This window comes from Aulonocara stuartgranti (genome assembly GCF_965226115.1).
Source record: "Aulonocara stuartgranti genome assembly, chromosome: 3".
NCBI classification, from domain to species: Eukaryota; Metazoa; Chordata; class Actinopteri; order Cichliformes; family Cichlidae; genus Aulonocara; species Aulonocara stuartgranti.
In genome coordinates, this window is record NC_138941.1 from 39,897,755 (window position 1) to 39,925,043 (window position 27,289).

General features: G+C 38.7%; 4 protein-coding genes across 8 annotated transcripts in view; all 4 read right to left on the minus strand.

Annotated features, from left to right (window-relative positions):
* Nucleotides 1–7,494, minus strand: part of LOC309703252 (thialysine N-epsilon-acetyltransferase-like) — a 36,348-nt gene extending 28,854 nt beyond the window's left edge. Inside the window, exons 1-2 of the mRNA XM_082527988.1 lie at nucleotides 7,246–7,494; nucleotides 3,805–6,202 (exon numbers count right to left, since the gene is read on the minus strand). Coding sequence (XP_082384114.1) covers nucleotides 3,805–3,867 — 63 coding nt within the window. The 5' untranslated portion in view covers nucleotides 3,868–6,202; nucleotides 7,246–7,494. The remainder of the gene's footprint in view (nucleotides 1–3,804; nucleotides 6,203–7,245) is intronic.
* A 1,392-nt stretch (nucleotides 7,495–8,886) lies between these two features.
* Nucleotides 8,887–12,784, minus strand: LOC309703250 (thialysine N-epsilon-acetyltransferase-like). Its single transcript, XM_082527986.1, has 6 exons — nucleotides 12,527–12,784; nucleotides 12,249–12,300; nucleotides 10,282–10,365; nucleotides 9,694–9,795; nucleotides 9,562–9,602; nucleotides 8,887–9,389 (listed from the first exon to the last, which is right to left on the minus strand). The coding sequence occupies exons 1-6, from the start codon at nucleotides 12,701–12,703 to the stop codon at nucleotides 9,222–9,224; spliced, it is 624 nt and encodes a 207-aa protein (XP_082384112.1). The 5' UTR covers nucleotides 12,704–12,784; the 3' UTR covers nucleotides 8,887–9,221.
* Nucleotides 12,785–14,177: 1,393 nt separating this feature from the next.
* Nucleotides 14,178–18,678, minus strand: LOC309703238 (ubiquitin carboxyl-terminal hydrolase 50-like). Of its 3 annotated transcripts, none has more exons than XM_082527964.1 (10): nucleotides 18,379–18,678; nucleotides 17,558–17,666; nucleotides 17,362–17,480; nucleotides 17,087–17,157; nucleotides 16,873–17,002; nucleotides 15,767–15,858; nucleotides 15,537–15,668; nucleotides 15,322–15,450; nucleotides 15,173–15,198; nucleotides 14,178–14,958 (listed from the first exon to the last, which is right to left on the minus strand). In XM_082527964.1, the coding sequence occupies exons 1-10, from the start codon at nucleotides 18,425–18,427 to the stop codon at nucleotides 14,835–14,837; spliced, it is 981 nt and encodes a 326-aa protein (XP_082384090.1). In that variant the 5' UTR covers nucleotides 18,428–18,678; the 3' UTR covers nucleotides 14,178–14,834. The 3 variants fall into 3 exon arrangements, with proteins under 3 accessions (XP_082384090.1, XP_082384089.1, XP_082384091.1); XM_082527963.1 differs by having other exon boundaries at nucleotides 15,767–15,862; nucleotides 16,877–17,002; nucleotides 18,379–18,677; XM_082527965.1 differs by lacking the exons at nucleotides 17,362–17,480; nucleotides 17,558–17,666 and having other exon boundaries at nucleotides 15,767–15,862; nucleotides 16,877–17,002; nucleotides 18,379–18,677.
* Nucleotides 18,679–19,067: 389 nt separating this feature from the next.
* On the minus strand, nucleotides 19,068–25,225 carry LOC309703235 (E3 ubiquitin-protein ligase RNF19B-like). Of its 3 annotated transcripts, XM_082527958.1 has the most exons (8): nucleotides 25,075–25,224; nucleotides 24,048–24,086; nucleotides 23,814–23,870; nucleotides 23,439–23,519; nucleotides 22,582–22,685; nucleotides 22,286–22,374; nucleotides 20,369–20,539; nucleotides 19,068–20,217 (listed from the first exon to the last, which is right to left on the minus strand). In XM_082527958.1, the coding sequence occupies exons 1-8, from the start codon at nucleotides 25,119–25,121 to the stop codon at nucleotides 19,768–19,770; spliced, it is 1,038 nt and encodes a 345-aa protein (XP_082384084.1). In that variant the 5' UTR covers nucleotides 25,122–25,224; the 3' UTR covers nucleotides 19,068–19,767. The 3 variants fall into 3 exon arrangements, with proteins under 3 accessions (XP_082384084.1, XP_082384085.1, XP_082384086.1); XM_082527959.1 differs by lacking the exon at nucleotides 24,048–24,086 and having other exon boundaries at nucleotides 25,075–25,225; XM_082527960.1 differs by lacking the exon at nucleotides 25,075–25,224 and having other exon boundaries at nucleotides 24,009–24,063.
* Nucleotides 25,226–27,289: the final 2,064 nt, after the last annotated feature.

Here is a 27,289-nt window from a genome sequence, read left to right on the forward strand (position 1 = left end):
TTGTACATGTCTCATTGGGGAGTTGACACATGGCGAAAGCCGTGTGGTGAGAGGAGTGTCATTTTTTAATTTGTAGATGTTGTGAGGTGCCATGACGAGAAGGAGTGACTCAGAGGATCGTCCACAAGATGGAAGCTGAGGCCTGTAGAGAGTCGTCAGGACTTCAGCACAGAGAGCTGTGTTACTGGGCTTCCAAAGGATTGTCACGAGGAGATTTTGAACAGCAAATCTTAAATAAGATGAAAGAGTTTTGACGTTGAGGAAGACAACTAAGGTGTACGACGTGCTCTGCTTTAAAATCTTGAGCAGCATTGGAAAATGGAACCTGAGGGAGCGTGCCAAGCTCCAAAAGTGACAGCGCAGAGGAGGTCCAGCGATGGACTTGTGGTTCTGTGAACAGCACAAATGCTAGGTGACTGTAAAATAACTAACAGCACTTTTTCCACAAGTGAAGCCAGTAACTTACTATCCTAAAAGATTAGCTTTAGTTGCTCGTGCTTTACCTCCATGCGTGAGATCAGTATGTGCAGCAGCTTAAGCTGTACAATGTTTCAGGAAATAGTTTATTTCACCTTTTGACACTGTTAGCTCCACACGAGGTAGATGTTTACTACTGCAGACTAAACTTACATTTCTGTCACCTACAAGACACTTGTCTTTAATGTTACTGTTACTCTCACAACCACACATATTACCATAAAGTGGTGCACAATTCTGAATCTGTTAAACCCTTTTTGCCAACGAAGGAAGAGGGCACTTCTCATGAGTGTAGAGAGCGTGAGGAGAAGAAGTGTAAGCCGAGGGATGACTTAATAGATGTGCCACTCGTTGAGGGAAAGGTTTGGTTTGTTGATGATTTGAGTTTTACAATAGCAGAGGGACAGACTAGAACAGGTTTTACTGTAGTAGACAGTGAGAAAGTTATCTGTGCAGGACAACTAGCATGTTTCATATTTACTTGAGCAGTAGAGATGCTAGCTTTAATGGAAGCATGTACAGCTGCAGAGAAACAATATACACTGATAGCCAGTATGTATTTGCTACTGTACATTTCTTTGTAGTGCAGTGAGTGAGACGAGGTGTGACAACCTCTGCAGGGAAACCTGTAGAACACGCCAAACTCTTGCAAAATCTGCTGGAGGCAGTGTTATTAACCAGTGGAATTGCCGTTTGCGAATGTGCAGCACACATGTGAGGGAAAGATCCTGTCATGGTCCCGGGCCATGTGGGCCCGGTATTCTCAGTTTTTGTATGTTTTGTATTTCATCCCCTAGTCATGCCTTGGTTCCTAGGTTCTTCTGTTAAGATGTTCCTTATTTGGTTACCTCCTGTGTGCCCCTGTGTAACTGTGAGCCCTCGTGTTTTATTCCATGTCTTCCTCAGCCCGTTATGTCTGTGTTTTCCCCGTGCTCTCTCTCCTCCTGTTTGAACCTCTGTACTTCCTGTTTGACTCGTCAGTGTTTGACCCGTCAGTGTTATGTTCACCCCGCCCTGTCTCGTTATGGTTATCTGTGTCAGCTGTGTTCCCCGTGTGTTCCCCGTGTGTTCCCACTTTCCTCGTTAACCCTCTGTGTATTTCTGTCTGCGTCTCCCTCTGTTCGGCGTCGCGTTCTCCCTCATGTTGTGTGGATCTTCCTGTGTCTACCTGCGAGTGTTAGTTTACTTTTCCCCAGTTTAGTTTTGTATTTCCTGTGTTCTGCCGTGCCAGCATTAAAGCTGTGTTTCTCGAGTTCATCCCCGTGTCTGTGAGTTTTGCATTTGGGTCCTCATCCTGCCTGCCACACAGCGATCCATGACAGATCCAGTTACATTAGGGAAAGTTTTTGCAGATAAGATCACAAAAGAGGCAGCTGTAGTTAAACATGGTGTTCACATTTTAGCAGTGCAACATCAACAGACATATAGGGCCACTCACCTACTGCAGGAAAACAGTTGTGACTTACAGAAGGAGCGAGCTTGCAGGATGGTGTTTATTATCTGTGTGATAAACCAATATTGCCTAATAATTTGTATAAGACTGCTGCTATTTTGAGCCATGGGCTATACTATGTCCCAACAGGAGGGAGATGAGCAGTAGTTTATACTCACTCTAGGATTATTACCGTATTTCCCGGACTACAAAGCGCACCTGAATATTAGCCGCACAAGCTAAAATCAGGGGAAAATCCTGTTTTGTACATACAGTAGCTGCACCTGACTAAAAGCCGCAGGTGTTTCAATGTTGACTTATCATATGTAAGAGAATATGCACAAAGCGAATTGTCAGGAAAGAGATGGCTGTTTGGAGACACACCCCTTTTATTAATATTTTGAAAAACAAGTTATGGGTACATATTTGCACAACTTTTTTGGTATATGTACAAGTAGTGGTAATTACAAGTACGAAACATGTACTGTGCTTCATAAATGAGTAACAAATGTAGTACATAACAATAACCTACAGCACACCAGAAAAATAGATTCGGACTACCTTTTAGGCTCAGGTGCAGTGACACGGCTTTAACAAGAAGAAAAGTCAGTCATTCACCATCTTCCTGCGCACTAAAACCACCAAAGTCCTCTTCTCCAGTGTCGGAAACGAACAGGCTCAGGATGGCTTCGTCATCCACTCTCAGCTTCTCTCCTTCGTTGTCAGTGTCAGAGTCGAACACCCTCAGAAGGGCCGTGGCGGTGTCCTCCTCTCCATCATGCAGCAGTCCAGCCCTTCGAAATCCGTTGGTGATCATGGATGTTTTCACACTTTTCCACGCTGTCAGATTCCACCGGTGGAGTTGAGCATAACTTGCTTTTCGCAAGTTTATTGCCGCTTGTCATCCACGCCTCCGGCTGAACGTGTAGCGCTACTTTGAAGTTTGTTTTTCGCGCTACTTGTACGGCACTATGTTGCCTGGCGGATGGACACGTGACCAACATACCACTCTTGAACTGTTTTATTTTATCTGTTTTATTTTATCTGTTTATTACCGTCTCTGTGATCTGTGCCTATAAAAAATGCCAAGCCACTGTGCATGGTGTGAGTTGTTCTCAGCAGCTCACCCGTGTACACGTTTAGCAAAGAAAGTAACTTTGTCTCATTGTGTCTTTATTTCTCCTGGGTTTTTTGCAGAGTTTTCTCCCAACAAATACATTTATTAATATATGAGGTTCCATTCAGTTCAAGGAATTAAATTTTAGTGTGGCTGCAACTTACTCCTTAAGTTAAAAATTATGCTGTATATTGTAGTTTATATGTTATACTACTTTCACAGTGAATCACATTTTATAGTAATACACTCTGAATGAGGATTTAAGTAATTACTCTTAGATCTACAGTAGAAAACAACAGAAATCCAGATGGTGTAATAGTATAATCTCAGTAACATCACCAATTGTTACATTTGCTGTATTTTACAGCTGTTTCCATGAGTACGGTGAGTTACCGTAAAAATAATGTAATCTCAGGGAATTTTCCCACAATTACATGCAAATCACAGTACCAAACTGCAAACATCCTTTAGAGTTTTTTACTGTTGATTTTGCAGTACTAAGCTATGGAAATTACTGCAAAGGCTAACAGTGTAGGAAAGAACAAACGCATAAATAGCATCAGCTGCCATCATTTATCAGGACATGCTAACATCACTGTTCCTCAGCCGACAGTAAAAAGTTTATTAACCTGTTTGCACTGAAACTGTAGAGCACCGCGAGCACAGTTCATCCGATAATATCTCACTAATCTAATGATAACAGCAACATTGTGGTTTTGAAAAATTGCATGAATCGCACACACAGCTGGACTGCATGAGCGTCCACATGTGTGCTCACCATGATCATCCGCGCGATGTCTTTGCAGTCGTCCAGGTTTGCCGTGCGGAGGGAGAAAGCCATGTCAAGTGGATTTGATGAGGTTTTGTTCCAGTCTGTTAGAGGACAGACTGTGAGAAGTAGACAAGCTCGAAATTATTGATACTTCAGTTTGCTTTGCTCCTCTGAGTCCAGTGTGTTACTTCAGTTTCAACAAACAGCAGACATGTCCTGGAACCACTTTGCCCTGCTCCTCCTGCTCTGCAGCTGGACACACTCATGTAGGCTGGAGTGTGTGCCACTGAAAAATCTGATATCGATCCAACACCACGCAAATACAGGACCAGACAGAGAGAAGTGTGTCATGACTGATAAAGCAAATGCATCATCAGAACACTTTATATAACCTATTTCCATACTACTCTCAGCAGTGTCCCTGAGTGAATTTTAAACTGACTCTGAAAGAATGGAAGAGCAGATCAGAAATATAAAGGGATATTTTAACAAAGGGCATTCACTTGGGGCGTCATGTTATGGAAAATGAATAAATACTGAACCTAATAAAGAATATCTCACTGCTGAGAGTAAACCTGGAACACAAAATAAGGTCAGTTCATTCAGCTGTACAATCTCAATTTTTCAGAAAATCAAATATTATATTTCCCTCTGGTTTTCTTTCTGAAAAGTTTTTTAGCTAATAAATCTAATTAAGCTTCTAAACATTACATATTTTCATCGATTTTTTTCAACAATGCATTTTCTTTTTATTTCCATTTTACATATGATCGAAGACTTTTGAAAATAATAAAAAGGGTAAATTTGCAGGTTCGTTAGAACAAACTGTTGAGTGAATGTCCCACTCTGCATCTGTTGAAAAAAACAAACTATAAAGTGCTAAATAATGTGCCATAGTAAGATAACTGTAATCCCAGAAGCCAAAGTGGTCGTGATGAAGAGTTATATTAACCAGGCTTCAGTGTTTTTTATTACTGATATGAATATAATTTGTTTCCTCTCTGACTCCAGAAGAGAAAGAAGTTTATTTGAAATGTTAGACATATGTTGAATACAAAAACAAATCAAAAGATCCAGGAGGAAATGTAGCTTCACATATAAGTCAAACAGAATAAATTCACTGACGTGTGCTGGTCAATATTCATCTGATGTGTTGCCTTGTTTTTGTTAGCTTAATACACATCTGTTGAACTCATCCACAAACAAATGTTTGAAATTTCGCTGATTCTTTGGTATCCATCCAAAATTCGACAGTCCAGTCAAGACTGGCAGCCCAAAGTCCAGCTTGTTATTAACTCCTTTCAGTCTAAGGAACTGGAGACCAAAGGTAGTGACCGCTGTCACAGTTCCAGGTGATCCAGAGGTCATTATAATTCAGAGAAACTGGTCAAGCAAATAACCTGTTGTATCAGTTAATACAAATACACAGTACACAGCAGTACGGTGGGAATTTTTATCTCTGCTTTGAAAGTCAAAATAATAACCAGTCAAAGATCCCTCTTTTTTTAAAAACAAACAACCAAAGTTTGACACACAAGTTTAGATAAAGAAGCATCATTATATGAAAAAATAAAATATAATTTTAGTCTAACAGTGATTTTAGTGAAACGGGTTTGTTTCATGGACATGGACTTTGACCACCAAACATTGAGCCACTCTACCATGATAACAAGTGCTGACATCTCCTGACTAGAGGTGCAAAATATTTTTTTTTCAATTTTTGTAACTTTATGTAGCCAAAGGACTTAACCCATCTACTTTATTTACCATCAGAGTGCAAATTAAACAGTTCTTTACGTGGTGAGGAGGATGAACTTGTTTCAAGAATTTAACGAGTTTAAAGTTTTACTGCTGCCAATGCTGAAAGTGTCACTGGCTCATCACACTGTGTGCTATCCGCCTAGCTGAACTGGTTTAAAAGTAGCATGGTAACTGCTTATTTATAGGAACTACAATTCATATTATAGTATCAAAACAAAAACTGTAGAAATTGGATTTTGTGTTGTCATCTTCAGTGCAGGGGGATGAGTACAACACATTCTCTCAGGTCTCCGTCTTAAAAACTTTTCTCCCGTCACCACTGAGCAGACGTTTCCTCACAGACTCATTGGAGGACTTCTTCTGTGCTTTTGGTTGAGGATTCCTTGTCATGCTAAAATTACTCCTCAGTGGCGCTTGAGCAACCTGGGCCTTGGTGTCACTGAGATGTTGCTCTGCTGTGTTGTTAAAATTACTTAAAAGTTAGACAGCTCTTCCCTGCTCCGGGTTTTATCACCTTTCTCAGGTAGCCATCCTCCTCTCAGTCTTAGAGTTACATTTACAATGGACCTGTGTTGGATATTATAGTCACTGAGACAGTGACCATCCGTCAGCTCCCTGCCTTGAAAAATAATTCTCTGTTGATCTGAAACAGACATAAACTAAAAGTTAAAATCAGGCACCAAAAGTCAAGAAAGGCTAATAATTTCTAAAAACTGAAAATACTTTTTCATTTACAATTTGTAAAAAAACATCAAAAAAACCAAACAAAAAACATCTACTTGCAATTATGTGACCTGTGTATTTGGTGTTCGCCCAGAGGCCTGTACTACGAAGCAGGATTTCATCGTATCCACGTAACTTTCTATGCTATAAAGCTCAGTCGCTTCTCGGATTGCCATGGTAACCATGGTTACCATGCTAGGGTCTTGCTGTGAATGGTTAGATCAGCAGGTATGAAATCACTGCCCGGTGACCAATCAGATCTCTGGAAAACTCCATCACCATTCCTGGAAGATCTCTTTTTTTCTATCAGATATCCTGAGTTGATTCAGCTCAGGATATCTGATGAATACTGAGGATTTATAAGGAAAGAGAAAATGTAATGACTTTAGTCTCTACTGATTTCACCTAAAGAACTTGCAAATGATCCCTAAAGCACTGCCACATGTTAAATGACAATATTGTGGGGTCTGTTGATAATTATATTCAGTTATATATAATGGATGTGACTTAAGTATCATATCTCAGCTCAAGAATGATCAAGAATATGAAGTTTGTTCATAACAACTTGCATATGTAATTCCTGAAATATATAAATACGCCTGTATAGACCTGCGTGCTGTAAAGAACAAGAAATTCATAACAGGTTATTTATTTTAATACAGGAAAATCCGAAATATAAATATATCTCAACGACCTGTCCTTCTTCAACACTGGGGTAGATTGCTGAGCTTGCAACTAAACGCACAACGTAAACCTACTGAACCACTGAACCGTGCAAACTGATTAGAGCAGACTGTGTGAAAGCAGGGCGCTTTTGCATAAAAAAAAAAATATCATGTAACACCTGAAGGAGTGAGTGGATAGCAGTTTTTCTAACACTATGTGTAAGGCAGTAATCTGTAACTGTTGAATGACCGTTTTAATCACAATCATGCAGTGTATTAGTAGCGATTTCAGGCCTACCGGGGGGAACTCCTTCTTTCTCCTTTATTCGAAGCTTTAAACTCTCAACAGTATCATCGCACTCCACTTCAAGCTCAAATCTCAATCCCTTTGACGTTATGACCGTAAGCGTGAGCGGCATTTTCGCGACACTTCTTTCAGACCTTGTACTTTAAGTTTCCAATAATGGAAACTATCGTTCGAGTGGCCCTGTGTACAAAATTTGACGCGCTTCTTCTTCTTCTGTTTTTTTTTTTTTAATTAAACTTTTAGGTGTATTACCGCCACCTTCTAGAGTGGCGTATGGATCAGAAACTACAGTACCGCCATTATATTCATTCACAAGTTTAAAAATAACAAAAACTATAAACATTGAGAAATAATTTCCTTATCGTTAAATTATTCTTGTTCTATAAGAATATAGCACATATATGAATATGTGCTCCATTTCTGTGCAATAATCACAATAACCTGTTGCACATTTGTTAATTATTCTTTCCATTTCTTTGGTAGTTCTCCTTCTTCCCACATCTTGTAATAGACTCTATCAATATTTCCTAACTTGCATCACTCAGATTATTTAAGCATGCAATAACTGATTTGATCTGTACCATGGATGTTTTTTCCCAGATTTCTTTAATGCCTTGTTTAATTCAAAAAAGAAAAATTTATATGATTTACATCCTCATTATTTTCTTAATCATGAAGTATTTTGATATTTCTCTGTAATGTTGTTTCCCATCCTCTTTTTTCTTTGTCATAAAGGTTGTCTGTTCTATCCACCGTTGCAAATGATTTTGCTAATAATTCAGATTTATTTATCTAATTTTTATCATTATCTATTATTGCTGGGAAGTAATAATCTTTTGAATTACCAGACTTAGGTTTAATTGTACAGTGAACCCTGTCTAATGGTGTATTTTTACCCAGTAATTCATAGTATTTTCTCCAATAAAGATTTTTACTGTCTTTATAACCCTTCGAACCTCTGCTTGTTTCCATATTTTCGGTATATATATTTATGTTTTGAAAACCTAATTGCGTTGTTTTATCGCTAATATACATTCTGCTTTCCACCTTGGTACTTTCCTCACAAACCACCTCACAGACACCTCAGTTAGAGCCAAGCCTCACTCTCCATCTCCACCACCATGTAGACTCAAAGGGGTCCTGTCCTAAATCCTATCACCGCTCATAATCTGTCTGCCATGATGGGTCATCATACATTAATTTCTCTGTCTCAATAAATAATGTTTAAGTGATCTCTCCTTATTGCCAATGGACAGATGCAGGGATATTAATCGTCACACACTTGTGCAGTAAAGAGAATGAATGTTGTAGACAGAATAAGACAGCTGATCAAGCTGTTTCACTAACTCATCTAAACTAAGCATTTTGTAGGATTAAGCAGCCTTGGCATTTGTTTGACTTGAAATGGCAACTGTAATCTCAACATTTTGACAGCTTGTTTTGAAACTATAGAGTGGAAAGTTGAGATTTTGTGTTACAATGCAAAGCATAAAAGTAAAAACTAGTGAGAAGTAAAGTAGTGAAGTAACTGTACTTCATTTCTTTTTTATTTCTGACAGCTGCTAAATGTGGAAGACAGTATCTGAATTATGTGTCTTATTGGTAACTTAATACAAAAAACCTCATCAGGAGAAATGTATACAATTCGCTTTATTTTATGATGTTACACACTGGAACATCCACTGCTTGTAAATTACATGTAGCTGCAAAAATATAACTGCAACTAAATTAGAAAACCAATTTAATGCCATTTATAAAATAAACACATATCTGAACTATATTCATTTAAAAAGGCGTGCTACACTCTTAGCTTATATGCACAGACCTTCAGACAGTTATCCTTGTAACGCTGAGGTAGGCGCTTCAAGTTGTTAGGTTTTACAAAGAGGCCACTGAGTGGTGCTCCATTCCTGCAGTGCGCAGGCTGACCTCATGGCTGCAAAGGTCACAAGGTCATGATGGATGGGTTAAAGTTGAGCCAGGTGCTTCAGCGCCTCCCCCTCGCAGCGCATGCAGTGGTAACCCATGGTAGCAGTAACATCGAAGCTGCCCTGGCTGAGGTAAAAGTCCATCGATGGTTTGTTCCAGTTCAGGACGGTGAAGTTGAGCTGGTGGCAACCAGCAGCCAGAGCCAGCTACACGAGAGCAAAAACAAGAAGGAAGACAGGAATGACTGCTGTAGATGTAGCATGGAAGCTGTTTCTGCATGCTGCCTCTGAGACACTGTTCAGCATATTTTCCTGCAAATATTGAAAACAGGAAAATGCTCAAGGTTTACCTTCTCCATTAGTCACATGTTTCACTCACCTGTGCCACCTTGCTCATTAGTGCTTTACCGACACCTTTCCCTGAAAGACAGATCATGTGCATTACTTGAGATTTCCTGCAAATATAAGGACACAGTGATGATGAGACATCTTCTCAGAGGCTGTACTGTACCTCTGAACTCAGGCATCACATACAGGTCCTCCATATAAATGGCTCTGCCTGACCAGGAGCTGTAAGCATAGAAATAAAGTGCATAGCCGATTTTCGTGTACCCTGAAAGAAGAAAAATATCTACTGGTAAAAACAGTCGACATTTAGAAGAAGCTAAACCGTGTCTGTATTCATAAAATTTGTATATTTGTTTTGCCGTTCCTTCCAACTGATTGAATGACTCTGAACATTTATCAGAGTGATTATTAACAGCATAATGCTTTACTTTACACTGTAAACACATAAATATGTATCATTTCCTTTACATCAGTGAAAAAAATTATACAAATTTTGGTGCTGCTCACAGTTAATGTGCAGCAAACTTTATAAATAAAACCTCACATTTTTAACCTTTTGTTAAAAATCTGCCCTGTTCTTTTGTTTCTCCTGCTCGCCCACTCTGTCGGTTATTTTCACTTACTTTAAGGGTTTTGTCACATATGGGTTCATATGTTTTTTTAAACACTCAACCATCAGTTCTAAGTTTGTTACAGCTGTTAGACAGTAGATCGCAACGGTGTGTGAGAAAACTGGGCGTAACATGATCACCTTCTTTGGTTTTGTGCTGTTCTGGCACCTCAGCGATGATCCCGTGAAAGAACGGGTTCTTGGAAAAGCCATCCTGCTCCAAGTCTGAAAAGAAATTATAGATACTGTTACACGGTGTTTTCACAAGGGGAAATTCAGTTTACATTTAACAGTTTGAGGCTTTTTATCAAAATGTAATCTTAGCTAAGAGAGAGCTTTAAAACCAGTTCTTGACCTTTTGTTGGAAAATACAGTGCAATGGTTTTTCCTCAAAGGTCCATAGTTCCTAATTTTAGAATGAAGCTTCCTGGGAAAAGCTGTTACCTGGTGGTAGAAACAAATGGCTCACAGACAAATACTTTATTATAGTGTGAAAAATCTACTGGGCTTAGATAAATATAACTGAACAACTAAATTTGGGGTAGCTGTTGCTCAGGCGGTAGAACAGGTCATGTACTCATTGGAAAGTTGATGGTTCGATCCCTGACTTTCCCTAGTCTGCATGCCAAAAATCCTTGGGCAAGACACTAACCCCAAATTGCTCTCCGATGCATCCATCGGAGTATGCATGTGTGTGAATGTTAGTTAGAAAGCACTAAATAAAAATGTGCTTGTGTGTATGGGTGAATGCACAAGTTGTACAAAGCGCTTTGAGTGCTCATAAGAGTATAAAAGCGTTATATAAGAACCAGTCTATTTAACATAAACACCAAACTATATTTGATCCAGATACTTTTTGGTTAGAAGTTTGTTTTATCTGGACGTGCATTCCCACTTCAGCTCCTGGCAGAAACTCCAGCTGTGGTCGAAGCCCACATTGCTTCAAGATGCACATGACTATAGAGGTCAGCAGAGAGGTACAAGTGTCTACAGCCATCTGTAAAACACGGTATAGGCTCTGTCATGTTTCAGAGCTGCCTTTCAGCCAGTGTGGTGTTGGATATCCTGTCAAAATGAAGAAATTATGAATGCAGAAATGTGCCACCAGAATTTGATCAACCATTCAACACAATCTGGAAAGTTTCTGATTAGCAACACTTTCGTCTTTTATCTTTCATCAAGCACTGCCAGTCATGGACTGAAGCAGCTGCATCTGCATTTAAAAAAATGTCAGTTGAATGTGTACGTGTCTTAGCTCAGCTTATTTTACAGCTGCAGACATTAAAATTTAGTTTCTGTGTTTCACTGACGAGATTTTATAAGATCTCATTTTCCCAAAGTCAAGAATAAACTGTCAAAGGAGCTTGCAAAGAAAAGCGTCTGGACTTCTTTAAGTTACTTGAAGACGTTTCACCTCTCATCCGAGAAGCTTCTTCAGTTCTAAGGTCAAATGGTGGAGAGTCCCAGATTTAAACCCAGTGGGAGTATCCCACTGGGTTTAAATCCCCCCCCACAGAGGGGTGTGGGCTCCAATCAGCCAGAGTTTCGGGTGAGTTCATTGTGAAACCTGGCCCCACCTTATCATGCAAATTCCTGAGATCAGATGGCCCAGGATGTGAGTGGGCGTTAAGGCGTCTGGGAAGGGATCTCAAAACTGGATTATAGATGGCAGAGAGTTGGTGTCGTAAACCCCGCCTCTGTTCAAAGATGGTCGCTCACAGTGGACATAGATGGCTTCTTTCACTCCTCTTTCAAACCATCTGTCCTCTCTGTCCAAAATGTGAACATTGGCATCCTCGAAAGAGTGTCCTTTATCCTTAAGATGCAGATGGACAGCTGAGTCTTGTCCTGTGGAGGTGGCTCTTCTGTGTTGTGCCATGCGCTTGTGAAGTGGCTGTTTGGTCTCTCCAATGTAGAGGTCTGGGCATTCCTCGCTGCAGGAATGCCCAGACCTCTGACTACGATGACCTGGATGACTGAGAACCTTCACAGACATAAAGAATAAACTGTGCACCTCCAAAAATATCACCTTGGATTTAATCGTTTTATAAATATTATAAAAAAAATACCCTGAAAGTCAAGGCAGAGAACTTGACTACATACAGTACCTTTCTGGGTGACTTTCACGTGGTCTGACACTTTCTCATATTCTGCCAGCTCCTGGAGAAAAACAAACAAAGCATGAGCTCATCGTTCATAACGAGCTCTCTAACATTTATTAGCCTGTTTGCACTGAAACTAAAGAGCAAAGCGAGCACATTGCATCTGAACCATGTAATAATGACAGCAGCAGCAGAGAGGTTGATGGATGTCAGCCTGACGGTCGATGCATGTCACTAAATGTCTTACACACACAGCTGGACTGCGCGCGCACGTTTCCGCTCACCATGATCATGCGCGCGATGTCCTTGCAGTCGTCCAGGTTGGCTGCACGGATTGAGAAGTCCATGCTGAGTAGATGTGGTGATGAGGTCGTGATCGCAGAGCTGGACAGCTGCGTTTCCTTCCAACTTCTTCTTCTTCTTTGGGATTTAAAAGCAGCTGGCATCCGTCTCCATTGCATTACCGCCCCCTGTCACATGTACTGCACTACTCTGTCTTTGCCAGTTTTTTCTTTACTGGTAGATTTCCCTGCTAACGCATCTGCTTTCTGATTTCCCAGAATCCCTGTGAGAGCTGATGCCACATGAACACGATTTTTATCCACTGACTTTTATCCACCAATTAACTGTGAACTGACTGACAACATGGCATAAACTAAAAACCAGCTGTCCCCAAAAGATACCAAAGCTTGCCTGCCATCATTTCCTCTTCCTAATCTAGCTAGCAAAATTGTACATTGCCTAAAATCATGTACACTGAGAAGATTTTTTATGTATACCAACCGGATTCCTGGGAATAGCCTCAGTGACTCCTGTCAAATGACTCCTGTTGTGGCTCATCTGAAAAATTTGCACATATTCTTTATATATGAGGTCCCCAAGAGTGAAATCTTTTTTTCTTTAGCATGTGCATTTTGAGACCTCCATACTGGAATTGCAAGACAAATCACAAAAGTCAGGTTTTTAGACTTTTATGTCATCAAAAATGTTTTTTTTTTTCTTTTAAGCTAATCCAGTATTTTGCAGCATGCTGCCTTATTTGAATCCAAAGTGGAGTCATCCATCAACAACCTTTACACCATCACTATCACAAGAAGGTGGTCAGAGCTGATCCCTGATTTGATCCCATCCTCACATTCAAACCCATCTGTCACTCCTATCACACACATCACTACTATCTCAGTGTCCTCAAACATGTCATGAACAAGCTGTGACACGGATTGCCAGCGCCGGCAAAAAAAAAAAAAAAAAAAAGCTGCCCGTACTCATGTTGCCCCGACATCAGCCAGCGCATTTTGGGGATGGAATAGGCACCGGGCGGGGTGGCGGGGACTCTCTGGCTGGCTGGAGCAGCATCTAATAACAACACGTTCTCACTCCCAAAGCGTAACATTTTATGACAAATCGTCAACATGTTGAGAACGGGCTCGTGGTGATCCAAAAGTCCAAAATTAAAACCAATGCAAGATGGACAAAAAAAGTTCAGGTGCTCAGTGTAGAAAAAAAGGGAAAAGAAGAGGAGGAGAAACGAGCAAAAGATACAGGTAAGCAGATGTGTCATTGGATAATGGCAGATCATGTATCCTGAAACTATCAGAATCATAATCAGAATACTTTATTAATCACTAAGGAAATTATGTGCGTTACAGTTGGTCCAAGAAGAAATTGTAGAAGGAGTGTTCGCCCAGGGGTTTCTGTTAAAGAATCAAGCAATTAAAAAAATCATTTTAACTTATAACAAACATCTGTGTAATTAAACCTGATCGATTCTCTTGCTCTTCAAACCAAAAATAATATTATAATAAAAAAAAGCTGAAGCATCAGTTTAAAAAAATGAGAAAGAAGGGAGCAGAATTTCATTTCCCAGTCCTGTAAAATAACAGTTTCACTCATTATTTCTCTTGTGCTTTGCCCTTTTTCCACACTTTTGCTTACTTCATTTAAACAGTTTATTTGTTAATGTTTCCTCCATTATTTTCAAATCATCTCTCAATACTGCATTTAAAATAGTATTACTTCAAAAGTTTAGGCCACCTGATTGGCTGAGGAAGTAATGCGCCCACACCTCAGATCAATTTGAAATAATTAAAAAAATTAATTAGATTTAAAATTGTGGAATTTATTTTAAATATAAAACACACACACAAGAAAGAGGTCGTCTGTCCAACAGGTATGCAACAGGGCAATGATCACAGCATGCAAGCAAATCCTGACATTTAATTCGCTTGTTTTTGATGTTCATCCTTAGTTGTTGCATGTTTGTCTTCTCCGTCGCTAATCTCAACCTGTCTATTAGATTATCACAGCTGCATCTCTGTCACTAACTTCACTCCTGAATTTTCATGATGCCGGACAATTTCTTTGTGTCCATTTTCCCCCCAAGTGTCCTGAAAAACCTTCATTTACTGGGTAATCTCATTAACAGCAGAGTTCAGATCCAACACTAATTATCACTGTAATTATACATGTCCATCATTTTTGTGTGTATTATCACTCTGCAGTGTGATAACTGACTTTGCTTTGTCATAAGCGTCTTCTCACTGGTCATATTTGTCACTGATTGCAGGTGGAAAACCTGCCTGTTTTAACTATCTACAGCACGAATAATAAAATACATAATAAAATAAAAAAAATATAAAGAAACATATGCCTATGGTAACAATTATGACTCTTGCTTTTTGCCTTTCTGTAAAATAAAAGATATGCACTCTGGGATCTAGAAGAAGAAATAGAAAAAAAGACAAAACACAACTTAAAAAAAACCTTAAAACAATTTTGAAAAATACAATCTGCACTTGTGATTAGAGTTTGGTGTAACATACTCCATACGTACAGTCATCTATATCATATTTGTGTTTAAATAAACTTTAAATATTGATATATTTGCAAATTAATCTATAGCAAGGACAAGAAGAAAGACAAAAACCTACTTCTCCTGGAATGGTTGGTAATCAAGCTATGAAGGAAAAAAAACAAATATAACATGATGAATTTTTCTTTTATGTTTATACATAAACATACAATACAGTAATTTTGGAACGTGTTTCAATTACACTGAAGAAAACGTGATCAGCCTTACCGGTGTGACCTGGGTATCATCAAACTTATACCATCTGTCTTCATGCTGGGTTTTGATTGTTGCGCTGTAATGGCCACCTCTCAGACCACCAAAATGATCCACAACTGCATACAGCTCGTACACCTCACTCTGATCACAGAGGACAAAAAATAACAAAGTGAGAAAGAAAAATGAAGATGATTTTGATCAAATATTAAAGTACACTTTGTAAATACCCCTGGTATTTGCAGGCTGTAGGGAACCTCCACAAAACAGCTGGTTTTGAAGTAGGACATGTAACTGTAGTTGAACTCAAACCTCTTCAGCAGCAGAATCAAAACATCTGGGTGATGTTTTATCACATCTGTCTGAGTGAAAAATATGGGTTATTAATGTGTGTCATTTTGTTATAATTTTATTAAATCAATATCAATGTTCAGAAATCACAAAAAATGTTCTTATTTACAATAGTAGCATCAACTTTGTGACCGCAGCGGTCACAGTACATCTGGTGTTCTCCATTTAGACATGTAGGTCTGAAAAACTCCTCGATGCCGTCTACCTGAAAAATGAAAACTAATTCAGAAGCAGCTTTGATATAGATGTGCCAAAGAGCTCAGTGTTCACAAAGATTTTCTCAAGAAGGGCATGTTAACATTAATAATTCATGACCTCTTTAAAAGACATAATATTGTCTTTTGAAGAGAGATATAAACAGTAAAAACAAACCAAAATTCCAACATCCAACACTTATCAGTGAACTCAGGACTTGGACTGTAGAGTTGATTGGATGTGTCAGAAAAAGAAAAAAAGGTATTGGACAGATCTGAAGACAGACTGAAAGAACTACAATTTCATTGGCAGTTTACCTCAGTGGGATTTAGATCCAGTATGTAAAATTTCACCTAATCTTGGTTAAGCTTCAACATTTTTTTCTCATACTTGATAAGTGTTGGAAAGTGTGTATTCCCAGTTAGCGAGTGGTTGCTGGCAGTCACTGGGTGAAACTGGTCACAAAGATGCTGCACTAAAAAACTCCTTGCAATTCCTTTGGTTGCTAGTATTTTGCCATGGTTTTCAAGTTTGGATGATAGCCATTAAAACCTTCAGCCACCACTCGCTAACCCATTTTCCACAAAACAAACAAAAATCACATCAAAAACTCAATTTTGTTTTTCTACAAAACATTGGATTAGGTTTACCTTTTCTTATCATTTCGCACTAAAAGATACATTTGTTGCATTTTGTGACTTAGGATATTTACATGACTCATGAGACTATAAGTCAACTGTGTTATGTTTGTTTTGTAATGCATTGAAAGTAATGAAAAATATATTTTTAAAAAAGAAACATTTTCAGAAATAATATTAATTAATATGTTTTGACACAGGCAGGATCTAAGGCATCATCTGATTTTTATGTGTCCTCAAAGTAGATACATAGTTCCCAATCAAACAAAAGTATTTATTAAGGAAAATGATAGAATAACACAGATATGTTACTGGCAATATTATGCGAACTTGTTGCAGCTGTGAGTCCTGAAAACAGAAACATGCTGAGAAGTTTATGTACTTACTACACTGTAGTCTTGATTGTAAAAATCCACCAATGACAGAGGAAGATGCCAAAATGGTGCATCCCTGTCAGTCTCTTTATGACCTTTAGAGCAGGTGATTTGGTTTGCTAACAGACCGTGGAAGATCTGAAAACATAAATGAACAAAAACATAATATTAAGTATTATTTTCAAACCAAACGATTCCATTTGATATTGACAAAGACCTTACCTGTGATGCCTCAGGACTGGTCATGGTTAAAATCTTCTCGATGCATTCAGCAGCATCTCGCTGTTCATACACTGGATGGAGAAATATATGTGCATGTCTTTAACAAACATATTCATTAATTAAAAAAATATATAACCCCATAATTATTCACTACAATCAAAAATGCCAATCATAAACCCTCAAAATGTTGTGTAAACTGACAAAGTTTCTCAAAAACATGAAACATCAAAAACATTATTCAAAGGTTTTGTTGTCTGTGTGTTATCATACTGTACCTCTGTTGATGCCCAGCTGGGTTATTATTTTGTGTGTGTTTGCTGTATGTTTCTGTAAATTATCAAACAAGTCTGTAAGGGCACCAAGAAGCCCAATGCCAACATTTTGTTTGGAGGACCTAAACACAGACAAAGTCCCCATAAGTAATAAAAATGAACCATAGACCCCATTAAATGCACATATGTGACAATAAACCTTTTCACAGCTTCTCTGAAGTCTTCGGTCATAAACAGCACCTGCAGCACACTGTTCAGGTAACATGTCGCACCTTGGTTTACCAGCCCATGGTATTTATTATTAGCTTCTGTAAATTGCAGAATAAGAACATGAGTGTGCATCATAAACTGCCAACACAAGCAGAAGGTCGTCAGAAAATAGCTCGTTCCCTTTTGCGTCTTTTCTATAATCCATTGAAGCCAATGATTTGATCTACATTTGCTAACATATAATACCAAGAATAATTAAAAAAAATAGAATTAATTAAATCTTGAAACTCATTTTTTAACCCTGGCTTTTCATTCGAGTTCTGCTTAAGTACCATCAGATTTTTTAAAATGTTGTTTATGTTGTCACTACATAATGTATTTGCGTCTTCTCACGTTTCGTTTTACTGTATTTAGTTTCTATTGTTCATTAATGAACTTGTAATGCATTTTGGTTAACTTTGCTGTTGCTTGTAAATGTGCTATAGAAAACACTGACATTTACAAATTGACATTGACATTCCTTGTCAGGTACCTAGCAGGTTAAGAAAGGCACGTCCTTACAAATGGCGCAAGGTGTATAAATTCTCATCATATGTCAGTAAACTCTTAATAATAAAGCAGCTCAATTGAAGACGCTCTGAGTAAAGGACAGTTCCTCTTTCAACAGCGTTTCCAGGCTGAATTTAAAGACGTCTGAAGAGCGTAGGAAAAACTATATAGAGAACACACAGAAGACCAATTAACCAAAACTAAATAAAAAATAAAAATAAAAAAAGGCCTCGGGACTTCGAAATTCACTACAAATCTTACCCACAGAGGTAGAGATGTTCTTGAAGCCATGTCGACCAAATAAACGCATTTTCTGCCCCCTCTGACGATCTACAAAGAAATTGTTGTTGGAGGCAGAAACAAACGCGATTATTTTGAAAAGAAATCAAAGTAAGCCAAAGATGCAGGCCTGCCTTCAACACAGTTTTAAGACATTTCTTCAGATACTTGTTAATAAAATAGTTCATCCGCTATAGGAGCATTAGGCTATCTCAATCTCCCGTGCAGTTAAAAACACTCCGACTATCGCTTTCTCTTTCACTTCTGCCGGATCAGTGATGGGTTCAAGGCGTGTCGGAAATGTTAATTGTTAAAAATGCGCATTTCTGTCACTGTTTCCTATTCTACAGGTGCAAACTCAGCAGCTTTCTTTTTCTTCCCAAACTGTTCTGTTCTCAGTATTTCTGTTCCCAACAATAGCTGGCATCAGCTGTTGCACTAACCTGGAGGTTCATGACTACAGCAGGCTACACATCACCAACCTTTAAAAAATATTTATTGCACATGTTATATCTTAATTCAGATTCAGTTCAACTCAGTTTTATTTATATAATCACAACAACTGTCTTCAAGAAGCTTTATATTGCTAGGTAAAGACCATATAATAACACCAAAAACAGACAAAAACCCAACAATCTTAAGACAACCATAAGAACCATAAGACACAGACATTTAGTGTAATAGATTTATTTTATGCAATGTCAGAAACTGTATGTTTCACATGTGAACATTACAAAGGATAACTGCAATTTAAAAAGCTTATACAAGGGTCTGGTGCTTTTCCTCATTCAGCTTTGCACTTTTTCATTTTCATACTGTTTCTCTCAGGCACTTAGCCCATCTTGTGAAAATCTTTTTGAGACTGTGAGGGCAATTAAAAACGTAGAAGTGCACTTTAGATGTTTTTTTGCCAAAGAATCTGAGGTTGACAATCCTGAGATTTACAGGATTTGTATAGTAATGAGATTTCATTTCCTGTGGATACCGTAAACACCTTAAAGCAAAAGAAGTATCAGATATCATGAGGCATCAGAAGAAGCAGCAGTGACAATCATATGTTGAGATGGTGTCTGTCAGACTCTTGGTCTTACAGCAACTTTAATCACCATAAAAATGTCAGATATCTGCAGACCCCACAGTATCAAGAAAATCAAAGCGATACAAACCCGTCCATCTTTTGCCTCAGCTAAAGAAAGGTTACCAAAAATATTGATGGTTAAAAACTGTATTCAAAGACAACTTGACCTCTAGAACTTTCTTTTTTAAGCAAGCTCATCCAAAGCTAGCCCAGTAGAATCCATAAACGACAAGGAAGACAGAGAAACCAAAAGACGAAAGAACTCGAGTTACACATACACTTCATTCTTGTTTTCATGTTTTGCTCCACACAGGGATGGAGGTCTGCCTTGGCGCGACCCCACTGGGGCACATTCTGTATGGTGAACTGGAACATTCACGCTTTAGTTTCAGGCAGACAAAACAGAACTCCATTTTGCAGCGAGGACATTTGATATTTTTACAGTGTTTTCTGTTATGCTCCACCCTCAGGCCACATGTAGGACAGACTCTAATGGCAGGGCAGCTGGTGACGCCCTTTACGTCAGGCAGATCAATGGTTTTACATGTCTGCAGAAGTTGCAGGTCCTTGTTCTCACAGCCGTCGTTGTCGCAGCGTTCAGATCGAGGGCCTGAACCCTTCCATGGTTTCAGACACTGCCAGCAGAAGTAGAATTTCTTCTTCTGAACAGCTGTGCATACGACACACTTTACACACAGGTTGGACAGATCCATCCTCTCCACGCTTGTTTTGCACTGTGGGCACTGATGTGGAAATAAATGAAGGGACATTTTTAAGAGAAACCCAACCACAATATTAAAAAAATATTGAGTCCACTGGATTTCACTGAAATCAAGAAGCTGTAAACATTAAAAAGGAAAAACAAATTAAAACATAAATAACTGGGTCACTTACTTCCTGAACCTCGCAGTGGTCTGCAAGAGCCAGACGGGCCATGTTCTCTTCAAAGTGCTGCATTTCCTCCACAGTCAGATCAGCCAGTCTGCGCACCTCCTGGTACGACCACTCTTTATTACACTGCTTGGTTCCCTCCACTAAAGCCGGACATCTGAATTTGTAATTCCCCTTTTAAAGAAAATACAATTTAAAAAAAAAGTTAATTTAATTAATTAGAGTGCCTCCTGGGTGAGGTGTTCTGGGCATGTCCGGGGCCCGGGACAGACCCAGGACACGCTGGAGAGATTATATCTCTTGGCTAGCTTGGGAACGCCTTGGTGTTCCCCCGGATAAGCTAGAGGAGGTGGCTGGGGAGAGGGAGGTCTGGGCTTCTCTGCTTAGGCTGCTGCCCCCGCGACCCTTCCCCCGGATAAAGTGTAAGAAGATGGATGGATAATTAATTAGAATTTGTTGTTTTCAAAACTCCTACTTTTATTTTTAATGCATTTTTATACCGTCATTCTTTTACGTATTTATATAGTTGTTAAATCTGCAACATGTTTAGCTACACATATAAACAGTAAACCAAAACATTTCTGCAGATTATCTATTGTCACCCAATCATGTGATAACTTAAACAAAATCAGTGTATTTTATAAGTTCAATAATTTTACCTCTTTTTGCTACAAACACATAAAGCTGTTAAAATCAATCTGAAATGATTTTACCAAAAACTCCAAAGACTAAATTTTAGATGGAATTATATAATAACTATAATAACAGACCGGTATTTGTATCTGTATTTGTATTTGAGTAAAATTCAAAATAGGTGTAAAAATCAATTTTTTTGCATTACACTTCTAATTAATGTTAGAATGTAATTATTCTTTAATTATATCCATTATAATAATTATGGCTATGCAATATTAGTTGATGGTTTTCCATAAATCCAGCGATGAACATGTAACAAGGAACCTCATTGAAAAGAAAATAACATCCATTGCCTCATTCGTGGTTAAAACCAACAACTAGTAAAATACCACTGCGAACATTATGAACCCCACCACCACCTTGGACGGGTGGTGGTGAACAGACAGTGAAACTGGCTTGCAGGGACAGAACATGGCTGTAATTGTGGGGGGATTGGCAGACAGTACCAGGAATAAGATGCTTTAAGTGCATGTGATTATGCATAACAGATGTTGACAGATGTTTGACATCTCTGCCTCTGCTGATTTGACTTTTGCACACATTACATATCACTTTGGTTTCATCTGCAGCAGTGAATGTAAAATGCTTCCACACAGAACTGGAACAAGATTTTTGGCTGGTGGAGGACCAAGAGATGGCTCAGCAGCAGCCACACTCTTTTCTATTGAGTTGACCAAATCCATGTGGGGAGTTTCAGCTACATTAATGAGGACAACGGGAAGCTCTGCTAAGGTTAACTGGCCTATAGCCTACATCTTGCTGTCTGCAAAAGACGAGTAACTTAAATGTAACAACTCCCACAAGTGCATACAATTCAACACAACTACACAAGCATTGTTTTAACCTTTTAAACCGAACTTTAACTTTACTCTGTCAACAGCCTATTGTCTAAATTACCGAGGGTACAAAAATTCAATTCAACAAAAATAGTGATGCAGTTCAGTCTTTTATCGCTCAGCCGAGTCTTCTCTGTTGCTGTGTGGAGCAGCCTGTGTCAGTCACCTTTCACACGTCACTCATTCATCCGGTCATGCACTGCAGTCTCATAAGGAAACTCAGCTTTTTAATATAAAGTTTTTCTTGTTCCCGAATACAAATATTTTTTAAAGTATTTGTTCGAAATAAGTATTCATAAAAAACACGATATTTGTTCCTTTCCGAATACGTATTCAGGTTCGGCTCCACCCCATCACATACACTATCTGCTACAAAGACATGACACACCTGATCCAGCAGGGTACGACACCATCGTGTCAGAGATTCAGGAGTGACAGCGTGGCCACAGGACATCTCTGCTCTGAGAGAGTCATCACCTGAGGAAGAAGTGGACAATAACAGATGTATCAGTTACACTACATATACTGGATTGCACCAAAATATAATAAACTCCATGGCTCATGAAAAATTTAAAAAAGGAATAGGAGAAATTTTATAATGTGTGGTAATGACTGTCAGAAAAAAATGTTTGTAGCAGTTTTTGTGGGGCAACATGGTGGTGAAAAAGAAAAAAAAAATCTTACACAGTGGATTCAGATCATCTGGCCTGTTGACAAACTTTAGGGTAGAATCTAGTGGATCGTATCGCTTCTCCACCTGCTCCGGTCCTGGAGCGCTCATTTGGGTTCTACGGAAAGAAAATCTGACACTACGAATACTGTCTGGTTTAGTCTTATGTTTAGTTTAGTTAGTTTAGTTTAGTCTAGTATATGGATTTCAAATCGCATCTGCCGTTATCACCTGTCACAAGAACCATGTCTTTTCCAGACTCGATACAATAAAAACGTTAAAAGGTATTAAAGATGTATTTAAAGTACTTATGAGCCATTACATTTCTTTCTCACAATCGCTATTCTAGTTCATGTTAAAGCTGTATGATGGGCTGAGTTTAAGGCCACACCAAACTCATTCAGCCACGCCTTTATGGAGCTTGCATTCTGCACTGGAATGTGCATGTACGAACATGTATTCATTTATGATCACGGGCTGAATAATGTTGACTCATGTTAGAAAATGTCAGTTTTCATTGTTACACAAAGCTGCTACAAAATGTGTAAAAGGACGAAGGGGTCTGAAGCGACTGCATGCTCACAGTGTTGTGTGAGCTATGATGAGCTGTTTAAACAACATCCAGGGAATTTCCAGTTGGATGAAACTGAAAGCACCAAGTGCACTAAGTGCTTTCAGCTTTGATTGCCTATTATTTTTAAATTGAAAACACTTTTAAGAACAGTGATCACTCTATTAAAAATGACATACATAACCATATTAGGACTACCTTATGTCACAGGGTCTATAAGATGACACAGATTTAATTAGCAAAGGAGCAAAGACTGCAAATATCAAGAGTAGGTTTAAAAAGTGAAACGTAACATCTTACCCTGTTGGCACAGCTTGTGTCGTTTTAGTTTCTGGTACTTTCCTTCTTCTTTTACTTCCCAACTGGTATGGGAACAGCAACCTAAAAGTAAAAAGGATGAACTTAGTAAGTTATTGTTTAAACCTGTGGACAAAATGTGAACCATCACAGAAAATCTAACTAAGCTTCCTAAACGCACAGAAATATATAGAAACGTATATAGTGACAACTTATTGTCATCACATAGTCACAATTTATTTTTATTTTATTTTATTCTACCACAGGGAAACCTATCATCAGTGGCCATTATATATTATATATGTGTCTGTACCGAAGGAGTTACGAATTAAAAAATAAAATATACACCACTTAAAAACAAAGAGTGAGCTCACGTACCCGTTTAAATAAAGCTTCAATAAAGCTTCACACATGACTTCGACTGTACTTGGAGACCTAAAGGATGAAGAAGAACAGCAGACAGCATGCAGTTTAATTTTAGCATGTACTCGACAGAAACAGTTTACACTAAAAACAACAACAAAACAAACTATAACACAAGTCTTATGAGTGTATAAAGCAAGATTTGAATACCTAACTGGTGTGCAAACAGGGACACTAACGCGTACTCACCGCTCCTCAGCAGGACCGCTAAGCGACGACTGTACTAACCTTGAGGAAGTGACATGACAGGAAGTCAGTCATCGCGCAGAGGAAATTTTTTTTTTCTTTCTTTTCCTTTTCTTTTTTTTTTAATCACGCAGAGAAAATAAAAGCTCAGAATTATAGAAATTAAATGCACGCACACACACACACACACACAGCGAGACAGAGAGAATAAGAGAGAGAGTTTCTACTTTTTCTGCGTTAACAATTCACTTCACTGATATAAACAATTTAATAAATCTATTGCAAACACCCGCTTAAATGCTGCTTATAGATAAATGAATCAACACATACAACAGCATAATGCATAATGTAGTTCACTCTTCTATGGATGCTCCGTCAATGCTTACTTTTAATTCATTATCTCTTCTGCGAGCAAGAAATCTTAGTCTTCATCCTCTACAGCAGTGGTTCCCAAACTTTAGTAAACAATTAAGCAAATACAAGTAATCTGCAATAAATTACAGGTAGTAAGAAAATAAACTACTAACTCTTTTACTCTACGTCCACACCTACACAGGTATTTTTTGAAAACGCAGCTGTTTCATCCACACGTAAACGGTGTTTTGAATCACCGAAAACTGAGATTTTTTTAAAACTCCTTTTTTGCGTTTATGTGTGGATGAGGAATACAGAGTTGGTCAGGCAATGTCAAAGGTATGTGCCTTTTTCACGCCACGCTGTGCACACGTTATTGTTTACATGAGATGAATTGCAGAAATGCAGATATACTGTTAATCTGACTGTCTGCAGTTTTACACGCTTACATATACACACGCAGTTAATGTGTCACGGTGTGATTATTTTACATGTAGTTTTTTTTTTCCTGTGTAATAATATTCAACATTGCTATCAATACATTTTTCAAAAAATGCCTCTCTGTGCAAAATAGGTTTAAAAACATAAACAACTGTGGGATACTGTTAGTCCGTGATTTAGACAGCCCAGCGCTGCTCCCAACGAAGGGAAAAGCAATTCTGCAGGGGTGACCTACCTTGGCACTTGTGCAGGTGAAACCAAAGGGAAGATCTGCTTCACCATATTTTCTAGTCTTTGGCTTAGAATGAAGTTGGTTTGGAAACATATTCAGCTATGCTTCATTTCCTGCTTTGCGTTTGTGTGGGCGCCCCGTGCTAGCAGTGTCCAAGCTTTTTGTTTCTTTTCCCCCCTAGGGGGCGGGCCCCTCACTTTGGAAAGGTCTGCTCTACAGCAAATTACAAGTACCCAGCTGGGATAATAAGCTGGCCAAATGAGGAGATAGAAGCCACTAGCGTCAAGACAAGAAAGCTAATATATATATATATATATATATATATATATATATATAATAACAACCAATAAACAAAACCCTGTAGACAACAGCTACAACTACAGGATTGAGAAGCTGAATTAAATATGTAGACACTGCTAAGCTGATGAGCATGTTACACATTTTCTTTTCTTTTTATTTATTTGTTTCTTTTAGAGCAGAAGCTGCTGTAACACACCCAAAGAAAGACTCTAGGTCTGACCAACCGTCTCAGTCGTGGGCAAAAAGATGTCAGTCAATAAAATTCTAAAAGATAATTTATTGATGAAAAATATATCAAGAGATAAAAGATAAAACAGTCCAGTGTCCCACTTATGAATTGTATAAAAACACACAGTCCCAAGGCCAGAGCCAGCTATGCCACATGGCCAAGTTGCACTCCACATGTTGCCTTTAACAGGGTTAGAAGTTGTCCTTGGAGACCCACCACCCTGCAAGCATATAGTCAGTGGTCACTCAAGCCTCTGGAACTCTGCTGCCTTTAGGCTGTGGCATATAATAGGCCCTGGCCTGCACAGAGAGACAAAACAACACAGCAGTGTTTGTAGTGTGGGCTATATGTAGACCAGTGTATCAGTGCAATCAAGTACACCTGCCTCTAATTAGTCCAACCCCATTCCAGCCATTGGCTCACCAAAAATGTGACAACCACAAAACCACTCCCAACCCAGTGCAACTTCACACAATAATATGGAGCTGAATTAACACAGGCACATTAGTCTACCATGTTACAAGCTGCATGCTATTAAAAGCCAACATATGGAGACTTCTGCCTTGTTCGGGTGGCAGCATTTTTCTTTTTCTTTTGTGTCCTGACACGTTTATGTTTTTTGTTTTTGTTTGATTATTTTGTTGGTTTTGGAAATGATTTTAAACGAACTTGTGACGATACTTGAGAATCACAGTGACACATAGTGATTAGGCATATGATTGAAAAATGCCTAGGTTTAGAGCTGTGAGCTATGAGCTGTGAGCAATGCAAAGTTAAATATATATATATATATATATATATATATATATATATATATATATATATATATATATGTATAAATGGGAAACAACCCTAACTTGAAAGTTTGAAATGTGTGAGATCCATGAATTGTTTGAAAAACTAGAAATTATTCAAAACTGCCTTAAGTGAAAATGTAGTGTTGCATCTATTCTCCCAAACCAAGACAAACAAAAAAGAAGAAGCTTTCTGTAACTTCAAAATAAGGCTGACTGTTGACAATAGACTAAAACACTAATTCGCAGGTGGCTATCAGGAACAGAGAGGCGAGCAAAGTCACAAACACCAAGGCTGCAGACAGCCATGCAGAAACAGCAGATAACATAGAGACAACGCCTGCTAGAACCGTGGAGAGGAAGGTCACTTCCCACGAGACTGTAGGAGTAGAGGACAAATTAGTTGTAAAGTCAGCTTCAGGCCACACAACTGTACAACAATTAACTGCCCTTTTAGAACTAGTACACACAGCAAGTGGCCGCAGGTGCTTTATTAAATGCATATGACCCGTCGTGTCCAGTAAATTTGCTAGGTAGAGACGCTCTGACAAAACTTAAGATAGCAGTCATGCCATTCTTTTCTGGTATTAAACCTGAGTGCATGCTAAATGACACCCGCCACATCCACTTTCCAGAAACCGACCGAGTATCACAACATTCTGAGATTTAAACAAACTCCAGGCCCAGATCCACCTTATGATCAGCAAGTGTGGAAGCTAGGAGAACAGCATTTGACCTTACAGCACAGGCCGAAATTGTGTAGGTTACGCAGTAACCACAGATAGTAAAATAATAGAAGCAAAACCCCTTTCTTCTTCGTGTTCTGCACAGAGCGCTGAGCTGATAGCTGTGATACGCGAAAGTGAAATACACAAAGACAAACTAATAAAAAATT